The sequence below is a fragment of the Motacilla alba genome, chromosome 4, assembly GCF_015832195.1.
Source record: "Motacilla alba alba isolate MOTALB_02 chromosome 4, Motacilla_alba_V1.0_pri, whole genome shotgun sequence".
NCBI classification, from domain to species: Eukaryota; Metazoa; Chordata; class Aves; order Passeriformes; family Motacillidae; genus Motacilla; species Motacilla alba.
The window spans coordinates 49,272,982-49,285,775 of record NC_052019.1 but is presented as its reverse complement, the minus strand read 5'-3'; the positions used below and the strand labels follow the sequence as shown (position 1 = coordinate 49,285,775).

The window sequence follows — 12,794 nt, the reverse complement described above, 5'->3', positions numbered from 1 at the left end:
AAGAAGCTGCAAATCTTTGACCCAAGCGCTCTGGTGTCACCACATTTCTTTGTTGTTGGTATTACAGCATGGCTTCGCACAAACACTCTGAGATGCAGATTCTCTGAAGTAATAATGTAATTCAGACAAGATTGTGTGGTCTTGACTAGTCTGTGCAGCACAGAGGAACAGCTGTTCCAGTGTAAGTATGTTATATTTGTTAGATCCAGCTGGAGGGTGGTTTGCCAGGTTAGCTAGCATTGTATTGATACCACCTTCTAATTACTGAGTACTCTTACTGGAACTGCTTAACAGCAAGTTTTCTGCTGGATTTTCTGCTGTTCAGCCAGCCTTCCTGGAGCTATGAGGTACTGAGAATCACCTAACTGCTGGGCTAAAGGGCTCACTTTCTTGGTACAAATTCAGTTTTTATTTCCTCCTGATGATCAAAATTGAATTCTTACCACATTCACATTCATTCTTTACTGTCTGAAATAAAGTAGAAATGCACTACCTCAACTATTTTCCGAATGCTGTAGGGGATATTTTTAAATGAGAGATGGGAAAGATGTAATTGTCCCAGTTGTATGGCAATGGCTCGGAGTAATTGTTGGTGATGAGAGGGAATTTCTTCTAATAAGATTATTGTTTGCATTCCGTGTTCGCTGCTAGAAGTTGTTTTGACCAGGGTTCTTTAAAACATGAAACTTCTCACTTAATCTGTGTCCTTGATTCACTGAAAAACACAGAGTTTCTATGTCTCTAACTTTTTTTTTTTTTTTAACTGGCTGGGTATTCTGCCTCTGCTTTGCAGTCTGTTTTCTGCTATTTCTCAGTTTTTATGGATGTGAGGCACTGATTCCAGGTTTCAATACAAAAAGAACCTTTTCCAGTCAGTTCACTTCATCTAGAGTTAAGAAAATCTGCAACTCCAAAACTGAGACTTAACCCCTCCCCCTCCAACAAAAAAATCCCTGAAAACCCTGAAGCCATCATCACACAATGCTCTTTCCTGTGCCCCTGCAGCCCTCAAGAGCAGACTTGCTCTAATAATAGTATTTTCTGCTTCAGTGGCATGATCAGGTTTCTGACTAGAGGTAACAATCTCACTCTGTTTTTGCAGTGTTGGCTGCAAAGTTTGCTTCATTTGCCAGTAAGTTAAGGAAATGGGACAACTGTCCTACTGAAGCCTTGGAGCACACTACTAGAGCAAGTGACCAGAGGAGTTTGTGTCATGATCTTTACAAGAGGCTGCCAAAGAGACCAGTGAGAAATAAGGCAGAACATTGACCACCCCAGTGAACATAGGTACCCCTGGACACCAAAGTCTGCTCTACATTTGGCTTCAGGATTGAGCTGGATGCTACAATCCACTGTTGTCCTAGAATAGCCTCAGAAACGTGACAAGTTCTGGACCCTCTCTCAGCACAGTTGCAGCAAATGCATGCTGCTTCTCGCCCCTGTGCTTAGCTGTGCCTTGGGCAGTGAATCCCACATCATTTGCTGTAGACTCTGCAGAACACTCCCTCTGTCACATACACACCATGATATCTCTAGAGGAAAATATGTAAGACACAGCAATCACAGTCACTCTTAATGCTAAATAATTCCAACACTGGGTTTAGAAATAAGCTTTTATTAAGTAGATTTGAGTTAGCCACTTATTGAATTTGAAGAATGAGTATAGAAACAGAAGTTCTATAATCTGGACTAATTCCATAATGCTATTCAGTGGTTAATTTCTTATTATTTAGTACCCAGAATGCTCACCCTAAAATACATGGTCTTCCTAGTCCGAGTGAGTTTTCAGTTGCTTGATTCTATCTTCTATCAAAAATTCCATTGTAAAAAGGCAGTTAGCATGGTGCTGGCCAATTAGAAGATCCACATTTGGCTCTAAAATTTCAGGACAGTTCGAATGCTTAAAATAAAAAAGAAAAAAAAAATTACCAAGAAGTCAATTTTCTCCCCATCTCTCCCATCACCTTCATTGCTGAGACATATTTTAACTTCTGTCTATTGTAACAAATGAAGTCATGCTTATGCCTATAATATTTATTAAAAATCCAGGATACTGCTTGTTCTCTTCAGGTTTTTTTTTTGTCTCTCCTCCAGTAAAATAAACTCCAAATTAACTCTTTTTCAAACTAGGTGTCAGCTTTCAGTAGTAGCCAAGACTGATCAGGAGCAGTAATATTTACAGGCATTCTTCCTTTTGTCTATTTGGAAAATGTTAGATAGCTTTCATTATTAGTTTCCTAGGACATGCTCACGTATGAATAAAGCACTGAAATGATACTGAAGTTTATAACTGGGACGGGGATCAACTGCTGGATGCAATTTGCATAAATGCAGTGTTTCCAGTTGTTACAAATACAGTCAACTGATTTATCCCAAATAGAATCCATATGAACTAAAGCAGTAGAGCCAGTACTTTCTCCAAAGTTATATACAATAGATAGATATAGATTGAGATCAAATACAAAGACCATGCTGGTTTCCGGACATAATGGTCAAAACTATTTGTCTGTCTGCAGAGGAACCTAAATATTACAGAATAATCTTCAGTCTCTTTAAACTCCTTATTATAAGGGAGAATGTTTTAGCAATGGTGAAAGCCTGAGACTGACCTATCCCCTTTACCAGCTTTATATCTCTATTTCTCTTTTACACTGTTGCTTGCTTTTTACCGTGTGCCTGTATTTTGGCACTTGCCTGGAAGATCAGGTAAGTGTGTTTGTATGAGAATCAATGCATGTGGTCTTATGTCACCCTTTAGCTTCCCTGTTTAAAACATGACAGTGGTCAGGGAACCTGTACTTTGACAGTATCTGATCAGGAAGTGTCTTGTATACCTTTCAATATTGTGAACATTACCTTTTTCCTGAATGCATCAGCTCAAAAGCCTCATTAATTTTGTCAAAAGGCAGCGTGTGAGTCACAAATTCATCAACCTTGATCTTTTTGGACATGTATTCAGTCACCAGTTTCGGTACATTGTCTACACTCTTCCAGCCTGAAAGAAGGAAAACATGCCTTGTTTCCCTTTTCCGCCCATGTCAGAAAATTAAAAACACAGCCCTAACACAAAACTTGTATGATCAATATGAAAAGGAGCAGAGATGAGTGACATGTTTGTCCCTCCTATGGAGGTCTAGCATAAGCACACATTATCCAAACACAAGTGTTAATGAAAAATCTTTCGCTAGCTGTTCCAGCATTCGACATTAACAGCAGCCCTCACAGAGGAAAGCATACATAAGGCATCTCTGTCAGGCCCCCTACATATCTTTATAACCCAACCCAGTCAGTTGTGTATTGCTTGGACAAAGAGCAGTGTAATAATTCAAAGTCTGAAACTGAACTTCAATCAACTTCAGTAATTACTGAATTTCCAAAAAAAAACCAAACTCAATGTGGTTTTGAGTTGACAGCAGAAAATATGTATCAAGCACTTGTTCCCTTTTTGTTTTAAATGTCTTAAGAGCACATTGTCATGTTGGCCTCACAATTTACTTAGTGGTTAAGCAACACAAACATACTGATGTGAGTTCCCATCTCCCCAAAGACCAGGTCCTTTCACTGGACCAAACTGAACCAAACCTTCACTTGGTGGTAAAGCAGTCTGCCTATCCCACTCCTTTAGTATTGAGTGGGATATAGATCTATTCTCTCTTCAAAATATGTTAGATGTGATACCAATGTGTTCATCTGTACCCTGTCTGTAGGAATAACAGATTTTAAGAGTCTTTATCTTAAAAGCAACATAGCATTTATGCATAGCCTGTCAATAGTACATTTCTTGCACAAGCAAAGCCAAGGGGGTGTGATCTGCCCAGCTTTAGCCCAGAGTAAATTATTTTTATTCCCATAGCAAGAGAGAGTTACCTCCAAACGCGGTCCCTTTCCACGTCCGCCCAGTTACGAGCTGGAATGGCCGTGTGGCGATCTCCTGGCCAGCAGCAGCCACTCCAACTATCACACTGAGTCCCCAGCCTTTGTGGCAGGCTTCCAAGGCAGCCCTCTTCATGGACAGACAGGACAAAGAGTGTTTATTGCTAAGGTTTACACTGCCTGGACTGGTAGCACTTCCTTTCCCTCAATTAATGAATCACCACATCAACATTTAAGGAACAGTAAATACACTGAAAATTACATTATATTTTCCATTGGTTCAGATTCCCTTACACTGTTAAAGGTTCACTTTGCACTTTTTATATTCTATCTAGCTTTCAGAGAAGTCACTCTGAACTCTCACTGAGAGCTGGGATAAACTGTAATCACAGGCTATATTACCAACAGTTAGGAATGCTACTGTGATTCCTGAAAACCTAGCATTACATTTAGTAATAAAAAACTAGTATTACATTTAGTAGTACTTCTGCATTTCCAAAGGTGAAATGAATTACTTGAGAAATTAGGGAAATACTGAGTGATCCCTGAGATTTTACTGTTCATTGCACAATATATTTTATGTGAGTTTTGTTAATTTCAACTGTCAGCACAGAGAAACTCAGGATGTCAAAAAAGTCTGATTTAAGGAGAAAACATTTTTAAGTGCCATTTTCAACCCAAGCAATATCAGCTGCTTCCATTTTATAATTAGGATTGAGTGTAAACTGTCCTTATGAGTCATAGCAGGTATCATGACTATTAAGAAAAAAAAAGGTTAGTGAGTGTGACATGTTTTGTGTTAAGAAAGCAGCTGATCTTGCTGTTGAGCTGAACTGGTCCCTCCCTGCACATGCTCCTGTTGTCAAGCACTCACCATGACTCCGACATTCCCGATGCACTCAAATGAGTAGTCCACACCACCATCGGTCATCTCAACCAGAACCTCCTGGATGGGCTTCTTGGAGTCTTGGGGGCTGATGCACTCAGTAGCTCCAAACTCTTTGGCTTTGGCATACTTATCCTTGTTAATGTCAATGCCAATGATCCGGGATGCTCCTGCTATTTTGCAGCCCATAATAACCGCCAGCCCAACTCCTCCCAAACCAAACACGGCGCATGTAGAGCCAGGCTCCACCTAGGAGTAAGAAAGGAATCATGAGCAGCAGAAAAAAAAATTTATCCTCCCAGGGGAAGAGGAAATGCAGGTTAAGGAGGCTGTAATAAAGGAAAAAATGGAAGCAAATATGCATGGCTATGAGATTTTACAGACAAGGGAAACTATATAGAAAGTTAATTCTAAAAGCTCTTTAGGCACTAAGCCTTTTCTTTTGCCTGAAGACTCATGCCCACACACCTACCACCTCTATCTCATCCTGAGCTTCACGCTATCAGAATGACTTGCAGCAAGATGAACATGAACTGGAAAAGTAATTCTATACAGCTGCTGTCAAAAGGGATGCAGAATACTCCACCTGAATTTCCTCCAAAGGGCAACAGGTTCTTCTAACCTGATCGGGCCTCTTATGGGGAACTTAGAAATTCTTAGCTAAACTTAATCAGTTGAAGGGGAAGAAGGAACACAGATTTGGTACATCCCATTTACAGTCCTAGTGTAGTCGCTAAGCTGTGTGTGCCACAAGCCCAGCCTTTACCTTAGCAGTGTTGACAGCAGCCCCATAGCCCGTGGAGATGCCACAGCCCAGCAGGCACACTTTATCCAGAGGTGCTGCAGCATCTATCTTGGCTACGGAGATATCGGCCACCACGGTGTACTCAGAGAAGGTGCTGGTCCCCATGAAATGGTAAATCTGCTTTCCCTTGCAGGTGAATCTGCTGGTACCATCAGGCATGACTCCTTTCCCTTGAGTAATTCTTGAGGCAAAGACAGGAAAGTGCTGAGTTTTAAGCAGCAAATACTCTAACCAGACAGAATCCACTAACCAGCACAGAGAGGCAGCTGCATACTTGCACCTTTATATTTTGACCACTTCAGTAAAACTAGGAGTTCACAGAAGTGGGATGCTAAAGTCCTAAAACTTCATGCAGTTAATTCCTCCCAAAAGAAATGGAGTTTATTCACATGATGACCTTGTTAGTTACTAATGCTAACTGTGCCACAGCACCACACCACTGTCTTGGCCTCCTTCAGTACCCTCCCCTGAACAGCACCTGTCAGTTATGTCACTGGTGCTTTTTTTGAGTTTGGGAGATTTTTTTTTTCAGAACAGGAGCTGCAAATTTATCTGGGAAGCAGGTGTTAAGGGAAAAAAGAGCTGCATGTATGATTTTGTACCACTTGAAAGCTTTCGTGTTCACTCCCAAGAGCTAAATTCCCTGAAGTGGTTCCCTTCAGTATGGATTAAATATGGAGTCAGAGCATTTATGTTTTCCAGCCTGTGAACACGAGGCAGTAGTCTGCCCCTTCACATAAATGGAAAGAGAGAAACAATTTTATTTCAGGGAAGAATAGAAATTTTAAGGAAGACTGGAAAAAAATTGCCTAAGTGGCTCCTGAAACACCTACTTTCCAAGTTATTAAATGATGCATCAACAGATTTATTCTTCAGAGAAAATTCCTATCACTTACTTTTGCTTACTACAGCAGGTATACATTGAACAAATACTATAGCATGTGTCAAAGTCATACAGACCTTATCTTCTGGCACAGGTTAGTTTTAGGATTCTTACAGAACTTGCACTCTCCACACTGAGGGATGTATAGAGGGATAACAGTGTCCCCTAAAGAAAAAAATATTCTGTGTCTAGTTATTGAGTCAAGCAAGGCATTCTGAAAAAAAAAAAATGAAGCTACTTGATTCTGCTTATTTTTCTGTGAGCTTGAGTTCACTTAAAACCTTTGTGTACTAAAAGCTGTTTATGGTATACAGAGGTATTACAGAGTGCTAGACAAACCACTTTAATCCTGACTGAGCAGACAACCCATCTGAAATTCATCATTCCAGAACAAGTAGCAATGTTAATGTGAAACAAAACAACCCCAAATCAACAGTGAACAACAAGACTAAACACTTTAGGCCTTTTAATTAAACCAACAGGTAAAAAAACTATAATTTAAAAAAATAATAAACCCCCAACTCTCTTGTAATTACACACTGATCTGATTTCAAGTAAAAAAAATGCTATTCTGGGCTCTTTCAAGCTTTAAATCAAGAGCTCATTGAATAGATAAGTGTTTTGTCTCACAGACACAGAAATCTACACAGGCATATGCCCTAGAATAAAATATTGTATTAACTCCTGCAATATATGGCATTTCAGTGACCCAATTTGACAGTTAGTCTTCAAATAATGTTTCAAGGAAGGCAGAAAACTTGTAAGGTATTTCCTTACCCTTCTTTACTTTTGTTACTCCTTCCCCAACACTCTCTACAATTCCAGCTCCTTCATGTCCCAGGATCACAGGGAAACATCCTTCGGGATCAGCACCACTCAGAGTATAGGCATCAGTGTGACAGACAGCAGTGGCAACTATCTGTGAAGAAATAAATAATCTGAGACACCCTGAATAACAGAATAGTAGCACAGATCTAAACTATTCCCTTTGGTCAGAAATTAAGAACAATTGCCAAATCAAAGTTCTGGCAGCATTTGGGATATGGGCCACATACTTTCAATTCCTGGCAAGGCAGTTTTTCTTATTTCAGAAAAGCAAAGTCATGACAGTATTTTTATAATTTCCATCAACCAAAATGTGACACTGAAAGGGGTAAAAGATGACCTGTCTTTTCCTATAGCTAGAAATCAGTGCTCAAAGTCATCTCAAAGTAGTTTAGCATCTCAGCTTTGAAATAAGTTAAAACTCAGAGGTAAAATTTCCAGAGGGACCATGCAGAACTCTCACTACTGCATAAATCCTGCTTTAGTCTTCAGCACCACACAGAAATCCTTTCCACAGGAATAAATTTCAAATTAATGCGTACTTTTTGGCAGATACAGGCTCCTGGAAAGTCCTGACGAAATCAGAAACTTGGGTATAGGGAATCCAAGAGACCAATCCCAGCTCAGCAGCCAATAACTTATGGCCTGACTGAAGTAAAATCCAGCAGGTTACACAGCTGCCACAAAGGACAAATTGCTGTCTTTGAAACAAGATAAAGGTGTTCCCAGTTCAGACATTTTGAGGGAACTTAGGTTGTAACAACTGGAATTGATCCTCAAGATTAGCTATTATCCTCAGACCAGACTGTGAAGTGAGACTAGCAGAAATTAAAAGTGTTTTTCATAAACAGAAGATCTAAATGCTGTCATTTTCTTCTCTGTAAAACCAGCTGAGATACTAATGAACTAATGATATCTATTCAGCATTTCTTCTGTTGGCAAACAAACTATTAATCTTTAACACTCAGTCTCCCAAAATAGAAAACATACAGAAAAGAATTTATGTAATTACCTTGATACGAACTTCATGAGCTTTTGGTGGAGCAACCTCCACCTCCTCAATAGAGAGAGGTTTACCTGCCTCCCAGGCAACAGCAGCTTTGCATTTAATAACCTAAAAGACAAGAACAAGGAAAAAAAAAAAAAGAGGACATCTGTTATATGGTTCATTTAAAATAATTCTTGTTCAGCCAAGTGAGAAAATAAAAGCAGCTCTACTGGCTTTTGGAAAGAATCCCAGATCTGAAATTCATAATTTCAACACAAAGGTTTAATTGCCCCACATTTGCTTTCAGGAGGCTAAACAATAATGAGTAAGCCAAGATCTGAACTTTGGATGTCATTCTCTTACTGTGTGAAAAATATAATAAGCCTGGGAGTGCTTGGGAGACACGCTGCAGTGAAGGGAGCAAAATGAATGGAAAGGGTGCGTAATAAAAATGGTGGTTTAAAATCCAAGACTGCCATTCATTTCAGGTATGTTCATTAAACACAGTGTTTGAAGTTGGTAAGTTCAGAAAGGGAACCGTGGAGACCCACTTCAAGATTGAATTTCCTGTTCCTGGTCAGTATGGTTTCCAAGTAAGATTCCAGCAAGGAGATGCAGCTGACGTGCAGAGCCCCCAGTGAGGCAGAAGGACCAGAGGGACTTTGCTATAAGGCTCTAACACCTCGGTAGTGGCCACAGTGAAGAGTATTAGCAACTCTTCACTCACTGCTCTCAGTGCCACGACAAATCCTGCTCTGCAAGCACACCTAAACATCCCGGGAAGCTTTTCAATCCCAACAGTGAGAGCCTGGATAAGAGAGCAGGATTTCTGGATCTGTAAACCCTATTGACAGGTACATACACACTACTGACTGAGAACATCAGCAGGCATCACAGCCATACACTCTAGAGCAGCTGCAGGATAAGCACCTGGATTACCCTTAGAGGCTGGTTTCATGAAGATGACAAAATCTAAGCCATTGCTATTAGAAATATAGATTAAGAAAATAATTTGACATTTTGTGAGTTCAAAATAGCTGTGGTGTTCCCATGGAATGCTTGAAAGAGCGGATTAATGTAAATTCCCAAGATCAGCAATACAGTCACTCAGCGTTTTTGAAGTTTCACTTGCTGGAAGAAATAACAGTGCCAAGACCACCTTTTGAGCTTGCCAGGCCTCATTCATCACCTGTGATCAGGAGAAAATAATGGCTAGTCTACGCCTTTCTGCAGTATTTCTGTTATACAATAAACAGTGCTAGGCTTTGCCAGAGCCAGTTAAAATCCTCACTGTACCTTAATTTGCTTAAATTTGATAAAATTTGGAATATAAATACTACAGAGCCAAAAAGCTTTGTAACAGAAAACAGGTAATCAAACAGCCGGCAGGGGTCTAAATTAGACAGAAACATCCCTAACTAGAACCATGAAATCTTCTTGTCGTGCTTTTTAATACCAGGGTTAATATTACAAAAATGCATGGAATGTGCCATAGTAACTAACTGTGGAATTACAGTGTGAGCCATCAGCCATAATCTCTAAATCTACCAAAGATTTTGCAAGAAAATCTAAATTCAAAGCACAAAGTGCAAGGGGAGCCATCATTCGGTAAATCATTTACTGGTTTTCAATCCATCCCCTCATCCTCCCCTCCTTAACTCATCACTTGTTCTTACATGTGAGACTGCACATTCCTAAAATTTGATTTTCACAAGCTTAGTTAAACACAAAATTAAAGACAGAGAGGAGAAAAAAAGTCTCCTTACAGGATGATTTCTGATCATCTAAAACTAACAGTATGCATTTGGAAGCACATTTTGAAATAGTAATTTCTGATTCAGTTCATACAGCCCCAAAGGCCTCTGGACTATTCAGAGTAGGTATCAGGAAAGCCCCATCTTTTTCTGCCCTCTTCTTATTCACAGCTTTCCACTGTTGCTTTGCTGAAAGTCTTGAAGCCAACAACTGGAAATAAAAAACTGGAAATAAAAACCAAAACACCAACTTCCAGCAGTTCTTAATTTCCTCTATTACCATGCTAGCACTGGAGCACAGCTGTCGGGTTGCTTGTGGCTATGCACACCATCAACTATCTCGGTCGGGATGGAACCGAGCTCTGGCAGTGACAGAAGCTGCTCCAAACCCAGTGCCAGCCTGGAGCAGCTTCAGCGTCGGCCAAGCGCGGCCACCGACCCCGCTGGGGCCCCGGGCACTGACCGCCTGCACAGAATTCGGAGAAACACTGGCAGAAGGTCCGGGCTACCGCTCTGTTCCTACAGCCATGCAGCAAACGCGCCAACAGTGGCTTTGTGAGCAGGCAGGGTCTTGTTTTACCCCTTCTCTCCAGCCGATTCGGTCGCACCTGCCCGGAGCCCACAGGAAACACGCAAAGCTCAAGGTCTCCTGCTCGTTCCTCCGCCGCCGCGACCCAGGAGCGCCCGGAGCGCAGCCCTCAGACCCACGGGGGTCGAGTACAACACACGGCGGGCAGCAAACGCGTGTTTTCCTCCCCACTCCTGCAGACACTCACAGCGGGAGCCTCCCACGCCAAAGCAGCGGTACCGGCTCCGCCGCACGCCTCACACGCGTGGGGCAGGAGCGCGGAGGCGCCCGGACAACCCCCGCGCCCCGGCTCTCAGCGCTGGGACGGGAGCGGCCACGGCGACCCCAGCCCGCGGCCCCGGCAGCGACGGCAGGGCAGGGCAGGGCAGGGAGGGGAGGGCTCGCCCGCCTCGTCCTGCCCGGTGCGGGACCCTCCGCCCGCCCCCGGGCGACCTTCCCGCCGCGGAACGCAGACGCTCACCCCGCTCGCCATCGCGCACGGCTACGGCTGCCAGCGGAAGGGGAAGGGGATCCCGCCTCCTTCTCCGCTGCCTCTCTCCCCGCCTCCCTCTCAGGGGCGGGCGAAGGAATTGGCTCCTTCCTCCCTTTTTCGCCTCCCACCCTTACAGGGCAGGGGCGCGCTGGGTCGGTCGCAGCCCCCGCTGTGGCGCTTTTGTTCCCGCAGAGCGCGGCGCGGGCCGCGGTCTCTGTGTTTCCTGAGGGTGCCCGCAGTGTTGCCTTGCCGTGTGGCCGGGTTTGTGGCTGCTGGCGGCTGCACCACCGCTGTCTTCCATCGCGGCTCCTTTAGTCCGGCCGGCAGATGGACATTGCTGTGCCCGTGAGGGAGCAGGCCCGCTGTCCCGGCCGGTGGGCCTGTTCCTGCCGACTCCAGGTTGCCCAAATTCCTTCCCGGCTAACGGGACGCCGCGGCCTCCTCTGCGCCGCTCCCCGAGGGCCGCAGCAGTGCCTGGATGTGCCTGCCTTCCCCGGGCTGGGTATCCCGCCCTGGCTCCCGTTCTGGAGGTGTTGGTACCGCCTGTGTCCCACCTGGGCACAGGGGGAAGCTGACCATGTCTGCAGAGCATTGTCCTTTGTGCCTGAATCTGTTCTTGGCTGGAGGAACTGCAGCGGTGCAGGATTTACTGGGTGGCAATGTGAAGACACTACTTCAGACTGGGTGAAGGCAGCTCGCTGCCAGGGTAGGTGAAGGGCTCTGCAGAGGGACAGAAATTTTGACTGGGCTTCTTCACATTCCATTCATCAGCCTTTGAAGCAAAGGAGCTATTGCTGCAAGATGGGATCATTCACTGGCTTATGCTGTTGTTTAATTTTCCAAAAAAACGTTTTTCTTCAGGCAGGGTAGGGAGGGCTTCTTGTGAGCTCTGCTGACATGATTGTGTAGGATGGGGGGGAACAGTGAGCTCTTGGGATTTTCCACAAGAGGTGATGGTGCTTGGGGAATGGCAGGGTGTAACTAAGTCCCCCTCAGTAAGGAACGGAATTTTTATTTTCCAGTGACATGCTAACAAAAGCTTAGCAAATACTACAGATAGACAACAGCACCAGCATGTGGAAAATTAATAACAGGACATAAGCAACTATGGCATTTAGTAAATAACATGAAAGTAACATAACATTTAATAACAAAACTAAAATGAGAAACTAAATCTGTAGGCTCCTGAAAGCTGACATGGAACTGGAAGGTAATTTGGCTAGTGAGGGTGGTATACAGGTTACACACCTTGTTGTTGAAATCAACACAGGCCTTGTCCATTTCCTTGGTTAAATTCAGCTCTGCCAACCTCTCCAGCTAATTTCATGCTCTTGGCCACCCCTGGTTTGTCAGTGCTTCCAAAAAGCCTCCAAGCATTTTATGTTTAGCTAAACTCCACAGATGCTCTGGTTTTTTAAGTATCTTTGACATTCTGAACATTGTAGTTACTGATTATGGTGGACAAAGGGACAGATACATAAATCAACCTCTTTAACACTCGTTGTCTAATTTCAGAGGTGAAAGAGATTATTTTTTCATCTTTCCTTCCCTTGCAGTTTTGTGATGCTGCCCCCAGTGTTGCTGTGTACTTTTGGAAGCCCCTGGACACTGTAAGTGGTTTTGCAACTTTCTTTCTGTTCTCAGTACCGTGCAAGCAAATCAAGTTACCACTCCATGACCTTGAATAAACTATCCACGCTTTGTCACATGTTTCAGGTT

At 43.2% G+C, this 12,794-nt stretch overlaps 1 protein-coding gene across 1 annotated transcript; it reads right to left on the bottom strand.

Moving 5' to 3' along the window:
- Positions 1 to 1,595: 1,595 nt before the first annotated feature.
- On the bottom strand, positions 1,596 to 11,177 carry LOC119700421 (alcohol dehydrogenase class-3). Its single transcript, XM_038135546.1, has 9 exons — positions 11,064 to 11,177; positions 8,285 to 8,386; positions 7,225 to 7,366; positions 6,525 to 6,612; positions 5,526 to 5,745; positions 4,748 to 5,008; positions 3,868 to 4,003; positions 2,857 to 2,995; positions 1,596 to 1,900 (listed from the first exon to the last, which is right to left on the bottom strand). Exons 1-9 carry the CDS (start codon positions 11,073 to 11,075, stop codon positions 1,876 to 1,878), a joined length of 1,125 nt encoding a protein of 374 aa, XP_037991474.1. The 5' UTR covers positions 11,076 to 11,177; the 3' UTR covers positions 1,596 to 1,875.
- Positions 11,178 to 12,794: the final 1,617 nt, after the last annotated feature.

Excerpts from the sequence above, each read along its gene's own strand:
- LOC119700421 (XM_038135546.1), bottom strand. Across the intron at positions 7,367-8,284 it reads CTCATGAAGTTCGTATCAAG|ATAGTTGCCACTGCTGTCTG; the intron begins GTAATTACATAA and ends ATTTCTTCACAG. Across the intron at positions 5,746-6,524 it reads AACCTGTGCCAGAAGATAAG|AATTACTCAAGGGAAAGGAG; the intron begins GTCTGTATGACT and ends CTTTGCCTCAAG.